The following is a 15,118-nucleotide window of genomic DNA, read 5'->3' on the forward strand; positions in this document are numbered from 1 at the left end:
TTAAGTTAAAGATTATATAAAGGAGTGAAATACCAGGAACTGAGTAAACATATACTGACAAATGAAACATTACATTACATTAAACCTGATGGTTTTCTTATACTTTTTAAAGCTACTGTCCCCAGCCAACTTTTTGTCATGCCATAATGATGAAGCAATGGAAAAATCTGAGATAGAAATGTAAAAAATAAAATAAAATAATAAGCGAGAGAGAGAATAACGGATTCATTAGCATGCATATTTTGCACACTTATACTGATTGATGACATTTACCTTAGGATATTTGTATGTACCCTCTCTTGCTCTTCTCTTCTCTGCTCTGTCCTGCTCTCTCACATCTTTTTTCTCGTCCTCTCACTCTTATCCCCTCACACAATGACTGCAGAAGCAGATAAGATTCTGTTGCTTTGACTAAAAAGAAGGGAACAATGAACTCTTTGCCTTCTATTGATAGTGCTGACTTAAAATAGATAAATAGAAGGGGAGAAAGTAAGAGAGAGAAATACTACTTGCAACATTGCCTATATGTAAATAACATAACATGGCAAAACACATTCTTAAATCATAACACACAGACTCATAAGAGACACATTTGAATTACTAAGAATCATTTCAGCTAAAAGTGAACAGCTGTGGGAAGAACCTGCGTACCAGGTGATCACATTATGACTGTGTGTGAAAGAGTGATCAAATTTGGCACAACGAAGGGAAACAGAATACAGGCCCATGAAGAATTCTGTATGTCCCTGTAATTTATAACACTTCAACAGCTGCAAGAAAGGCCATAAAAATACAATCTTAAATCTCAAAACCAAATGTTCATACCAGAGCGTGACTGCATTCTCATATGTCTGCAGTATAGGCAAACACACAATCCCTTTTCCCTATAGTGTTTATGGCTGGTTTAGTGTTTAGAGACACAAAGCATCAGGCAATCATGTGGAGTCTCAGAAACCTTCTGCAAAAACCAAACACATTCTAAAATTCTAAAATGCCATTGGTGACAACAATATTGGTTCTACGATCTAGCTTACAATGATTTTGGGAAACGCGGCCCCATATGTTTTCTGACTAAATTCACCTCTAGCATTGACTAGATTTCATTTTTGCCCATTTAGTTTGAGGTGAGCTCCATCCGTCTTGCCCTGACAGTCTTGTCTGTCTTGTCACTGTTTAATGTTTCCTTGTTTGTCATGTGCCTGAGCACATGGCTCTGTCTTTGTTTGTGTTGGCCATGTGCTCCTCTCCTCATTTCCAGTTAAAGCAAAGGAGTACAAGAGGCTTGTTCAACTTGAACCGGCGCTGCACATACCGATCGGTGAATGTACCGCGAGAGCGATTAGAGAGCTGACGTCTCCGTATGCTTTTCAATCACTCTCGCGGTACTTTGATGTCATAAACCGATCGGTCTGTACAGTGCCGGTTCAAGTCGAACAAGCCTATCGACTAAACAAGGGGGCTTGGCCTTGGTCCTGAGATTTCCTGGCCACTGACCCTCACTGCCTGGCAGCTAGATGGAGTAGCAGTCTGATTCTCAAGTGTCAAGCCTCTGGTTCTGTGAGCCTCTGCCTGGCAGCAAGACTAGTGCTACATCGAAGAGATCAGCAAGATCTGCCCTACAGTTTGAATGTTTTCACGCCTCACTCTCCTTGTTCCCTGTCTACAATCTTGTCAATAAAACATCACTGCTCATTCTGCATCTGGGTCCTCTCTCTTGCAGAACCATAACATTATAGTCATAAAATGTATTCATTCATGAACCAACCCAAGTACATGCTGCATCCACCCTTAAAATTAGGTCTCCATTAGGACCACAATTGATTCCATTGGCTCAGAAAACTTTTAATGGGTGCTCTTTAGCACCCAATTACAATTCAAAAGCACATTATGATGTTGTTTGATATATGTTTATAATGACCATTAATGTCTGTTTAATTAGCATAAGTATAGCATATAGCATACAGATAACCTGATAGCTTAGGTTATCCACCACAACAATATTTAATGTAATTACGTGTTAAATGTCCAAATATTTCAGTTATAAAAAGAAAGTGTCATGATTCTGCCATCTAGTCATTGATTTTCCCTGGTCTTGAGGCGGGATCATGACAGACCCATGTTTTATGTGCACACACATGGCCTTTTGCTGGGCCATGTGCTTGTGCTGTCTCGTCATCTAGCCCCGCCCTCCTTGTTATCCTTGTTTAGTCATTGTTTCCCCATTATCACCTGTTGCCCTCATCATTTGTTCCCTATTTTAATCCCCTCATGTCTGCTGTCTTGATCTACCTGTGAGTATTCCTGTCAAGTGGATTGTCTATTGAAGTTCTGATCTTGTATTTGCTGTTTGTTTATTGTCTAGTTAATTGTCTAGTCATAGTCTAGTTTTTGTTACTCTTTATTTGCCCTGCCTACGTTTTGCCCCCTCGTGGGTTTTGTTTTCCCTGTTTTCTGTCACCAATAAACCTTGTGTGTCCTGCAAACTGTCTGCGATTGGGTTCATCCTTCACCCTCATAACAGAAAGATGCAATGATGTTCAATTATTCATTTATTATTTTTTTATAGTGTAAGAAATTACGTCCAATTTGTTTTATAAAGTGCAGTATTATATACATACAGTATTTTAGCAGGCCTTCATGCTAATGTTTTTTTTTCATTTACGTTTTTTCATCAGATCAGGTTGTTGATACCATGCCTTTGCCTTATTAATTAATGTGCTGTTGTCATATCTCACACTGTAAACTTAGTAAAACTTAAAAATCCAAGGCAACTTGATGCGTTCAGATTTAAGTTCTCTCCACTATTGTACTAACACTTTGTTTTGTCAATTAGAATTTGTTTGTTCACTAAATGCAAAAAAAACTAATTCAGCCAATGACTTCATCAAAACAATAAGAGTTTTCTTGTTCTGCAAATTTTCATTTAGTAACACAACAAATTCATTTATTGTTTTGATAGCAGTATACATAGTCGTATAGGAAATATTTCAGTAAACAAGTCAGTAAACAGCAAAACAATCATATAACAGTAAACATAATTTATTCATGCTGCAATGGATGCTGAATGCACTTATTAACTTATTTCAGCAATATGAAGTTCTTTGTTCAGACAACTGTGTTTGGGACAACATTTGGGGGAATTATGTTGGTCTGTCATCGGTTTTATGTAGTTTCAAGAACATTTTATTTCTTTGTATTTACTAAATGTTTTGTTAACTCGAAAATTTAGTTGTTTTTTTACAATGAAGGGTACAATAAAATAAATATGTAAATGAACTAATTCATGAAAATAGAACCTCTTATTAACAATAAAACACATATGCATGAATTGAGTTTTTTAATAGTTTGAACAGACTGTGCCCATTCATCACTAAGACCTAAATGTGGAAGTATTTAATAGATGTGTTGTAAATCAACAGAGAAAAACGTTATCATAGAACCTTGTCAGGTGCTCTTGGAATGGTCAGGTGTTGAGGAAATATATTTGTTTTGGACACATTGAGGGATCAAGTGATTCGCATGCAAGCTGTCATGTGAACCAAGAGGGGAGATAAATTATCTTAAAACAACACATATGGCCACAGCTGAGGACATAGAATCCTAAATCCCCTCACCATTCCCAAAACTTCATAGCACTTCTGAATCCTTGTAGCATTCCAAGCCCCTGTCATTGTGAGAACATGATTCCAACATTCTTGTTTGATTTGTGGGTGTTCTACTGCCCCTGTCCCATGTATGGCCTGGGCTGGGCCCCCTAGTCTGTTTTTTCAGTTCTGGGATTAAATAAGAATTCCAAATAGCCATTTGTATTGGGAACTGATCTTTTTCTTTTTTTTTTTTTTTTTTTTTTTTTAGCAGAACATTATGTGTTATTTTCTTATTGTGTTCAATCCATGCATGGATGTTTCTTCATGATTATTAAATCATACTCTACATGTCTCTGAGTATGTTTGCATGCATGCATGTGGGCAAGGAAGAGTGGGATGTTTGTGTACATCCTGCTAATCTAAACTCTGAGGATGGCCAGTTATTTTGGTGTAGTGCCTGTTTGGATCCAAAAAAAAAAAAAAAAAAAAAATCATAATAAACTAAGGCAGCTGTTGCATGTGCAGCACCTATGCAATCACTTGCCAGAGAAGCCATTTGCCAAGGTTAGTGGGTTAGCTCAGAATCCCTACAAGCCTTCAGTAATACTGAAACATATACTCTTGGTAACACTCCGTAAATAACCCTAATTAGAGACACCAACAAAGCCAATGGCTAAATTTAACTAAACCTCACAACTGTCAATATACAGACACACATTCCCAATTGTCTTTGAAAACACGTGGGGTTATGCCTTAAAACCCTACACTGTAAAAAAAAAAAAAAAAGAAATCATGTGAAATCAACAGTAATTTACTGTTTGTGCACAGGAAATTACTGTATACGAGTTCACAGTAGAATACTGTGTAAAGTATTCTACAAATATACTTTACACAGTATTCAAAAAGTGTAAATATACTGCAAGTCAAAAATTGCAGTAATGAAATAAGTACTGTGATAGTCACAGTAATCAGCAAAGTCCTGTAAAAACCAACTCAGAACTGAGTTTTATGTCTCTGGGGGAGAGTCAGTATAGCAGTAGCATGCCCTGCTGTTTATCAGGCTTGCTAATGCTACCAGTATCTCTGTGTGAGAGGAACGAGCTGAGGCTACAGTCAGCCAGTGCTCTGATATTTATACTTGGCCTGTTAGCTGATATGAAACATACCTCTGAGTCTTACCAATAGCATCACAATAAGGAGAAACTAGGGTGACCAGACGTCCCAAAAAATTCGGGACAGTCCCGAAATCTAAGCTGTTGTAACAATGTAAATGTAAACAATTATTTAGTTTTCTTATTTAATGACCGACAATTTAGTTGTAATAATAATTTTGGCATAAGGCTTATTAGCGTTAGGCTATAGCCTGAAAGGTCTGAATTACGCACTGTTACAACAGTTCATGATTTTAATGTTGTTGTTTTTGTGGCAGACTGAAGACTAATGACAGACTGTTGATCTTTGAATAAAAATATGTTTGGTTCAGGTTTGAAATTCGTTATCTTTTATTATAGGCTATGTAGTCTAATATCATAGTAAGCCTACCCCCTTTTATTCAAATTCAACTTCCATAGTCTTCATAGGAGTAGGTCTCTTCTTATTATTCTTTCTTGGCGGTTGCCATCCAGCTTATAGGAGTAGGCTAGCCCTGCGTCTCAATGTCCATACTATCCATCCTAAACAATATATGAGATTAAAATAAGTGTGTCCCAAAGCATAGTAGCCTATGTTGAAAAGAGTATGCCAGACATCCTCTGAGGATTTTCGAAGTGTGGATCTGTGCACACTGCTAATATTGCCCACAACCCATTGCACCATAATCTTGTGACAAACACGAGTAAAAAGTGTTTAAAAAAATGCAATGCCGGGTATGTTCGACTGACGGTGAGAGGTTTAGATAAAGGTTTGAGTGACTAATCAAAGTTTAACCTGATAGAAAAATATTTATTTAATGTTATCCGTGTTATATTTAATCTGCAATAACAATGTGGACTTTTTTAAAGATCTGTTTGGCCATTAACTTTTAAATGCATTATTATGCATTAATATGAGGAGAGTTCTCTACATAAAAGACCCGCGACTGCAGATCAAAGTGCTATTGCATTTCTCTCCGATACGGTAGGAAATGAAATGTGGAGGAATTTATATTTGACAAGATGATTGACAGGTCAGTTTGCATGACAGGATGCGTGTAACTAAGCGACAGAGAGCAACCGTTAAAGATGCAATTGTATGACGTTATAGTAGGCCTATGTCCCAAAGCTTGTCTACTCTTCTGTACACACTCAAAAGTATGCACTTTTTCTTCACAAAAAGAGTACATACTTTCAGGGTGTAGTACAAGTAGGCAAATTGAAACGCAGCATAGGTCTCGGCTGGGAGAAAATATCAATCATGAATAGGCTACTTCCACCTGCTCACCCTTCAAACGTGAAACCACCCATAGCAGTGGCCAATGATAGCATATGGAGATCACTATAAAACCAGGAACCCTCTTGCACTTTTAGTGTAGTATTACAGATCGACAGCTATCATTAAATGAGCAGTTCAGCATAGAAAGCATTGTGAGGGCTATAGTCGATTTGAAAATGAACGCTTTTTTCATGCAGTCTGAATTTCATTTTGAATATCAGAGAAAATATGCAGCTTTTTTTCAGTGCTCCATTTTATACCATTACTATGGTTTTTTTGGGGGTTTTTTTTTTACATGACCGGCTGTTCCATAAAAGATTTTAACACCACCACTCAATTTATACTACTATTATAGGCATATAAGAGTCCTATTTCAGGGGCTGCTGTCTCAAGCAATGTGGGAGCACTCCTCTCCCACGCCCTACAGAGAGCTAAAACTGATCTCAGGCCCACAAGTGACTTTCCTCTCTACTGTTCAGACCATGTTTCAGGCCATTAACCAACTATATGTTACTTAATCGTTTGTTGCTAATATATATTAATTAATATATTAACCACTGCCATTACAAAATATTATAAAATCTTCTTTAAATTTTATTATAAATGTAACAAATGCAAATTTTCCACACAAAAAAACAAACAATATGCTCTCTTTTTAAGATCTGTTTAAATACCAAAGTCATGTGTTATTTGTGGATTAAATATTGTGGATTAAATATTTTATTGTATTTAGTTACAAAGGAGACTTGGAGCTGGACGACGAAGGAGACCTGGGGCTGGGGAGAATCAGTGGCAGAGACAAGGCTTGAATGTGGGCTTGGATCAGGGAATTCCGAAGTTCACACGGTCGGGGAGGAATCGAATTCGGAGGAAGAATGGAATTTTTGGTCAAAATCTTATAATGATATAGCCTAGAAATCTAGACGCACCCTAGCGGCAGCAAAATGTATCTTGATGTAGGTCTGGCTTGCCAGGCTAGTAATGATAATGCAAGAGTCAAGAACTCTGTAAAGTTTGTTCCAGCAGATCTCAAAGACTTTCAATTAACTTAAGGTCTGGACTCAGAGATGCCAATTCATCTGTTAAAATGATTCTTCATGCTCGCTCCCAACCATTCTTTCACAATTTGAGCCTGATGAATCTTGACATTGTCATACTGTATATGGCCATGTCTTCCTACATGGTTGTTTAAGAAATAAAAAGCTACATACTCCATCAATTATGGTTAGAAGAACTGTTGCCAAACATATAACATAATAATCACTGTGATAATGCAGCAACTCAGACAGTGTGTATATAAATAGGCTTACCATTGGGGAAAGTAAAAGTAACCAAAACGCTTTTTGATTATTTTTTATGTACTCGCTTAATTAATTTTGTAAAAATAAAAAATAAAATAAAACGTGTAAGATAATTTATTATGGTGCAATAATGTGAATAACTGTAGAAATTATGGTATTTATTCAGTTTAATCATTAATACATCTGGGAGGGTTTTTTTTTTTTTTTTTGTAAGATTGAGATTGGTGAGAAGGAGAAGGTTTGAACCTCACAAATGGCAATCCAGTCCTGTGCCCTTAAGCAATACACTCGCATTAGTCATTCTTTCTTCATCTCCAAAGTCATGACCTTTGGTATCTCTCAGATAAAGTGTCTAGTCAAAGTGTCAGTCTAGTGTCCTGGCCTGAGTGTCTCCTTTTAAGGAAAACTCCATTGCAAATAATCTTGTGATTGATTTTGATTTATGTCTGATGGACTGGTTGAGCTCCTCACACTTTACAGTAAACTTCATATCACAGAGTGATCACACTTGTGTGCAATTCTGCACCTGCTCAGCTTGTGGCTGAAGGACATGAGCACCTTGCAGATACATGCATCTGCAAAAACACTGCTGTTGATGGATGACATCAGCTCAGATTTATCTGTACATATTGCTCTCTGTCCATAAGAGGTGAAAAGGTGTCTCAAACATGTCACTCTGTCATTACCATAAGGCTATTAAAAGCCTATGTTACTGACTGTCATCAGACAGTATTGCAATGTGAAAGGAAGTTCACAGACATCATTCCATACCTGTCATGCTCACGCCAGACTTGCACAACTTCACAGACTGGCATGTTATTTTTGAACATTTGTTACAATGGAGTCTTTAATTATAACGGCCATAGTGAGTGTTAACAGCTCTTGATTGCAAAAGGACGCATGGTGACATGAACACTAAAAACGAGCCCATGTGAAAACAGAGAGCGCAAAAATAAATAAATGTCCTTGAATTTAAATGTAATCATCACAAACAAACATACAAAGAAATTGTATACTGTAATAGGTCTACTGTACTGTTCTGGGGGTGACTGGGGCTAGAAGTTATTGCATCTTTGTCATACTGTATGTATTTGCATATTATCTTAACCAAAAAGATGATATATTTGTGTTATCTTTTTTAAATTATTAATTATTTTTAATCTTTAAATTGAAATGAAACGCCTTTAATAGACAGCCTAATGGTTACCATTTGTGACAACTATCCCCATGTAGTGTGACACCATGAACTGTCTTTTTATACTGGAAAATATCTGGGGAAATACCTTTTTTTAGGCAAGACTTTATCATATGGGCCTTAACAGAAGCTGAATTTAAAAAATAGACCTACCCTGAGAGATATTAATTGGAGCAGCAGGCCTGAAAAGTGTGACAACTAGTCTCCCTTACTATGATTGACAAAAAAGCCACGTCACACACTGCTTTATTGCTTTTCTCACGAGAGAAATAGACTATGTAGTCATGCCGTTGTGCACCTGTTGCACACGTGTCAGTGGTCGCAGGTCAGTCTTGTAAGTCTAGAGCTAGGCTACATACCAGAACGGAAGCCGCGCGTTCCTGGCTCGTGCAGTCATCGTGCGCGCGAGATTCATCAGAGGTTCGGGAAGAATGAATGAAGGTGTCATTGGAATTTTGTGGGCGGTGAAAGAGCAGGAGAGAAAGTAAGGGATATGATCTAACTTTTTTATGGTCCGCGCCAGAGTCTGGAACCATATATATGGGTGGTGAATGATGGAGAGGAGATACACAGATCCTTAGGGAGCTGAGCAGGCAACACCGATTGCTTTGGGACTCTTAATTTACCACAAAAGAGAACTATCGCCCAGCGACGCCCACCACTGACAGGCAGCCTTACAGAAAAACTCACAACCGAGAGCTGAAGACACAAACTCCAGATCATAGACATGGGACTGCTGCGTGTTGAAGAGCTGGTAAGTTTTGTGGTGATGCATGCAGCGCGTTCTCATCTTAATGTAATTGACACACTCTACACATTAATGTGTTGGCTAAACAGTTTGCATCTCTTTTTCTTTCTTTCTTTCTTTTTTATCTTTTTTTTGAGTAATGAATTAAATTATGTTCAACCAACAAACTATATTGAGTTAGTTAGAAGAACTGCCAACAGAACTCAACAAAATAATGTTTGCAACTTAAAATGTTTAATTAAATGAATATGTTTTTAACTTGCAGCCATGCATTTATTTAAGTTGTGGTAACAGGTTCCCTGAATTACTTGTGCATGTTATGAACTAACTTAAATTTAACTAACAAAATTTTATATGGATAGAATTTATTTTGAATATCCAATGCAAATACGTGTCATATTTTTTAGAGAAAGAAAAAGAGATAGAAAGCACACCCACACAACATTGTATGTGTGTGTTTATGCTTACATATTCTTGTAGGAAAGACAAAAGAAACTGCAAATGGAAATACAGTAAATATAAAGATAAATAGAGATATGTAAAGTAATTAAAAATGAAAAGAAGATAACAAAATTATTAAAATTAATACTGAAAAAAATAAAAGCTAATTAAAAATGTAATATATAGTTTTAATAAATAGAATATTATATAACACTGCTCACAAGCTACAATTGTATTGTTGAAAGAAATGAAGAATATAAGAAAAATAAATTACATTAAAGAAAGAACACAAGAGAAAAAAGTAGAAAATTAATATGAATAAAAAGTGATCAGTAAAGTGAATTTAAAAAATAAGAGAGACAGAGAAAAGTAAATGTGTGTGCTTACATATCCTTAGAGAAAGGGAAGAAATAAAGAATATATAAGAAACAGAACGTACATTAAAGAAAATAAGAGAAGAGAAAGGCATAAATGAGTAAAAAAAGAAAGAATGGGGGGGAGGGAGTGATGTGGTGTTATTAAATATCTGTCAGCGATTAAGAAGGTTCCATGATGTCTAGAATAAGCCAACTGCATTGGCCTGTCTTCCTATTTTAAACAGAAATGTGTCTAATTATTTTAGGTTCTCAAAACAGCTGAACACTCCCTTCACCCCACCCACACAATCACTAAATCATATTACATCTACTTTAAACTACACACTTGTTCTTTCTCTGGAAGCTGTTCAATCCTTGAAAAAAAGCTGTGGTCACACTAGACCACAGATGCTTGTGCTACATTGACTTCCATTCATACGCATACGATATCCAAGACTTATGGTTGTCACATCTAATCACAGGTCACCGGGAAGAGAGGTGAGGGAAAGGTGGCAGGAGGTGCCTGTGCAGAGGCGTTCGCTGCAGGAGAATATGAGACCAGCATCATTCAGGAGAAACAGGATGGTCTTCAGACACAACAGGACCTGAATGACACCTCCCAGAAAGACATCAAACTGAGTGAAGAGAAGCTCAAACTCAATGTAAGAATGAATAGGCCTACAACTTGATAAAAGAGAACATGGCTTTACATTTTTGCACAGTAGCATAATGAAAAAACATCTGTCTTTTTATTTTTCTTAGGTTGACCGGTCAGGACATTTAAAACTAGAAACTGTAGAAGACCTCTTTAACATTTTGGAGTTGAGGAAGAGGAGAAAGGAAAGGAAGATTCAAGTGCTAAAGAAACAGCCAGAGCCCGATATCCTGGTAAGGAACTCTTTCCACAATACTGCTATATCATTTTAAACCCCTAAAATGTACAGATTTGAGGTGTAATTATTGGCTAACATTTTTTCAGCCTGATACAGTGGACCAGGCTTTGTTCCTAAAGGCTGTCACAGAGAAAAAAATACTTGTTGTTGAGAAATATTTATCAGATGGTGGAGACCCCAATGCCTGTGATCATGTGAGTGTGTAACACAAAAACACTCACACACACATCTCACACTTTCCTTCAGTTGTGCTGCGTGTTCCAATACACATTAAACCCTTACCAGTGTTATTTTACATAGAAGTATAGTATAGTATAGTATATATACAGTCAAATCAAAATTTATTCAAACACCTTCAACATTTCTCACATTATCACAGTTTATTCGCTATAGTTTAAAAATAGTAATAAAATATGACAAGAACTCAGAGTTATCAAATCAGTTGATATTTCACTGGTTTTGGCCATCCTTCTGTTACTGTCTCACAAAGGAATTAGGTTGAATAGCTGTCAGCCTTCAGCTGTTAAATTTAAGTACACAATTAGATAATAACAATTTAGGTTAACCAATTACCAAGCAATGCTTAATTTTGTTTAGTCTGTGGTGTAAAAAGGTTGCATTAGCAATTAAAGAAAAAACACTTGGTCGGGTCACAAAACATGGTCGGGTCATGTCTGAATAATTTTTGGTCCCAAATTTTTATACATTTTACTGGTAGTCCACTGTATGAAGACTTTTTGGGTATAATATGTCACAGTTTACTTTATTTTGCTATCCTCACTTACATAAATGAACTATACTGCACCCACTAGTAAAAATAAGATCAAAAATTATATCTGGTGTCTGAATATTTTTTAGTTAGACTGTATATTTCTATTCAGCTTTAATTTATTTTTATTTCAGCTTTAGTTTTAGTAATTTTGGTAGGTTTTTTTTTTACCTGATATATATATTTTATATTTTCCCTCTTTATTTCAGTTAGTTTTTATTTTTAGTTAACAGGAACAACACTGACTCTCACTTGTTCTCTCTCTCAGTTTAAACGCTCAGCTCTGCATAAAGCCAGTGCACAAGGTCACACAGAGATCATGCAGAAGCTCCTGGAGAGTGGAGCATCCATGGATCAAAAAGACAAGGTAGCACAGATGGCTGATGTGACTTTTACACCAGTGCTACAAGATTATTTCCTTTCATTTATTTTATATTATAATTCTGAGATGCAATTTTTTTAAATCATTATCATAGCTGGATGCCTCAGCTGTACACTGGGCCTGTAGAGGTGGAAGCCTGCATGCTCTGGAGCTGCTTCTAAATAAAGGAGCCAAATTCAACACTAGAGACAAGGTAGATATAAAGCTCCTGTGAGCATATGACACCAGATGGTCTTTGGACAGTGATAATAACATCCACAAATCATTCTAATGCTTTACATGCTAAAGTTTCTGTAGCAAGCAATGATAAAGCATAATGTATCCTTCTTGTGCTTAAAGTTTTCAATTTGCGCCTCTGGGTTGGCACTGCAGTTTGCACTCTTAGCACTAGGTGCACTAACTAAAACTCTTCTTGTGTATCTTCAGCTATGCAGCACTCCCCTCCATGTTGCAGTTCGGACGGGACATTACGACTGTGCTGAGCTTCTCATTCACTGTGGAGCGGATGTCAATGCTAAAGACAGGGTAAGAATTCTTTTTGCACACTATTTCCATAACATTCAGAAGCTTTAAAGTGCCATTATTATGCTTTTTCAAATATTACCTTTCATGCAGTGTGTAATATAGCTGTCTGTGAGTGTAAAAGGCCTGCAAAGTTTCAAGATCAAAGTGCACGACAAATAAAGTTAATGTTAAGAATCGAGTCGTCAGCAATTCCAGTCTTACTTCCAGTTACAAACCTACTTAACAATGTAACACATTTGCATATATTTGCATATGGTCTTCATTGGCTAATCATGCGAATCATGTTTACTTTGACCCACCGTCAAACACTGTAGTTTTAGCTGAGTTTGGTTTGTCGACATGTCAATAGACAATTTAGTCAATTTAATTTAGTCCTAATTTGTAAGTCGTTTTGGACGAAAGCGTCTGCTAAATGACTAAATGTAAATGTACTTAAAAAAAATAATTTTAAATAGCAAATTTATAACATTAGTAATACATTGTCCCATTTGTTGCTTTCTTCTCTGATGCTAATGTTTTGTGCTTGTGTAGGATGGAGACACACCAATGCACGACGCAGTGAGGATAAATAGATTTAAAATGATAAAATTGCTGATGATGTATGGAGCCAGTCTAAATGCCAAAAACAAGGTAAGTTCAATCAGGGTACATACAATCTTTACTGTATTAGTTGAAGGTTACATGGTGCCCTCTAGAGACAGATTCAGTCACTACAGGGGCCGGTTTCACAAAGCTATTTTAGACCGGTCTATAGTGTTAGACAAGTCTAAAATTTGCTCATAGACTAGTCTAATGCAAGTTAGACTGTTTCACAAAAATAAAGACTGACTTAATTTAGACCAAAAAAATTATACACCTTACCCCCAGGCTAACTTAGGTCTTAGACTCTATGTTACCTTGGCAACCAGCAGTAACAATCAGTTACATTACAAACAGCCAAAAGAAAAGGGAAAATGGCTCATAATTTAAACATTTCTTCTTGTTACTATTCTCCGCTAAATTTCCAAAGTAAAATGTCCTTGTAACTGTTATAGTCCTCCAACAAACACATATTTTCCGCTGGGGTAAACTGCACTGAGCGGCTGAATGCGCTTACTCGATCTGCCATGTTTTTTGTTTTGAAAAGTGTCTTATTTTACCCAGAATGCATTTCAGTGTAGTCCTACTTAAGATAGTCAGAGTCTTAAGTGCTTTGTGGAACAGTCTGATTTAGATGTCTATCTGAAGTCTGACTATCTACTATATCTAAGCCATAGTCAAAGTCTATCTTTGTGAAACCAGCCCCTGGATTATGTTTAATGCCCCGATGTTGACTCTCCATAATATAAAATTTAAGAAGCAAGATATGCAAAAAAAGATGACAGTGCAAATGATAAAAGAACAATGAAAGAATGATCTCATACTGTATTCCTTGGAAGTCTTAGTTGTACAAATATATCTGTTTGAATAGGTATATTTTTTATGGATATGTCCTTAAAATGATCTGTCATTTACAGGATGGAAAGACACCAATGGAGACTCTGCTTTCATGGCAAAAAGGTGTGAAAAACATCCTGAATAACTTTAATGAAGAGGAAGCACCAAAGCCAGATGAACAACTTTTGTTTTGAATGTTTTCTTTCTTTCTTTCTTTCTTTCTTTCTTTCTTTCTGAACAGTACTTTTCAATTTACATAATGATGACGCTAATTGCTGGCAATAGAGCGTCCGAAATATTGATGAGGTTATTTGTAAATATTGTTTTCTCACTTGATTTTGAGAGAAAAAGAAGCTTGAGGGAGTGGCACAAGACATGAACATGTGTGAGTGGTTGGATGTTTGTTTGCTTGTTCAGTGTATTTATTTAATATTATTTTAATTTCTTTTCTATACTTGTGACAGCATTTGAACAATGTCCATGACCGTTTGATCTACTGGGAAAATGTCAAGACAGAATAGAGACCGAACTATAAGTTTTCAGAAAAGGAACAGAATGTGAATGCTGGTCTGAGAATGTTTATTATGATTGGATATTATTATTGGAAATGATTTGTGATTTTGGACTGGATTTGTGAAAGACTTGGTACCGGGTTCACGGACATAATGAAATGTGCATTGATAAATGTGTTTTGTAATTCTTGCACTTAAATGTAATTTTGAATAATTTGAATCATATGTGAATAAAGTGTTTTGGTATGTGTCACCATGTGTTTCCACCTTCTTCTTTTTTTTAAACAAACATTTTAAATTATATTAATTACAAAAGTATGGATAAATTTGGCATAAGCATAAACTTACTTTTGTTTATTGGGAAGTTTTACATTAATACATTTAAATACACAAACTGAAAAAATCCCATTTTAATATCATCAAGCAGGAATTCAGGCAGTTTTTAAGGCACAGTCTCAAGATATATTAATAAGAAAGTGATCAAAACATCTAGAATATGTAGCCAACCATGTTTGACATTCTTAATGTTTTCATCAACGTCAGGGGGTACCCTTTTTTCTTATTAAATCTTCAGTTCTGACTGA

The 15,118-nt window shown here is 36.2% G+C and overlaps 1 protein-coding gene across 1 annotated transcript; it reads left to right on the forward strand.

Moving 5' to 3' along the window:
• Positions 1–9,054: 9,054 nt before the first annotated feature.
• ankrd1a (ankyrin repeat domain 1a (cardiac muscle)) lies at positions 9,055–14,788 on the forward strand. The gene is made up of 9 exons (XM_084097500.1): positions 9,055–9,246; positions 10,520–10,699; positions 10,800–10,925; positions 11,017–11,124; positions 11,968–12,066; positions 12,176–12,274; positions 12,508–12,606; positions 13,138–13,236; positions 14,103–14,788. The coding sequence occupies exons 1-9, from the start codon at positions 9,220–9,222 to the stop codon at positions 14,214–14,216; spliced, it is 951 nt and encodes a 316-aa protein (XP_083953626.1). The 5' UTR covers positions 9,055–9,219; the 3' UTR covers positions 14,217–14,788.
• Positions 14,789–15,118: the final 330 nt, after the last annotated feature.

Source organism: Abramis brama (assembly GCF_963993115.1).
Source record: "Abramis brama genome assembly, chromosome: 21".
Taxonomy (NCBI): Eukaryota; Metazoa; Chordata; class Actinopteri; order Cypriniformes; family Leuciscidae; genus Abramis; species Abramis brama.

Bases quoted from the DNA above. Each gene is read 5' to 3' on its own strand.
- ankrd1a (XM_084097500.1), top strand. From the start codon at position 9,220: ATGGGACTGCTGCGTGTTGAAGAGCTG. The intron at 10,700-10,799 runs GTAAGAATGAAT...TATTTTTCTTAG, and splicing joins AAGAGAAGCTCAAACTCAAT to GTTGACCGGTCAGGACATTT. The intron at 12,275-12,507 runs GTAGATATAAAG...GTGTATCTTCAG, and splicing joins AATTCAACACTAGAGACAAG to CTATGCAGCACTCCCCTCCA.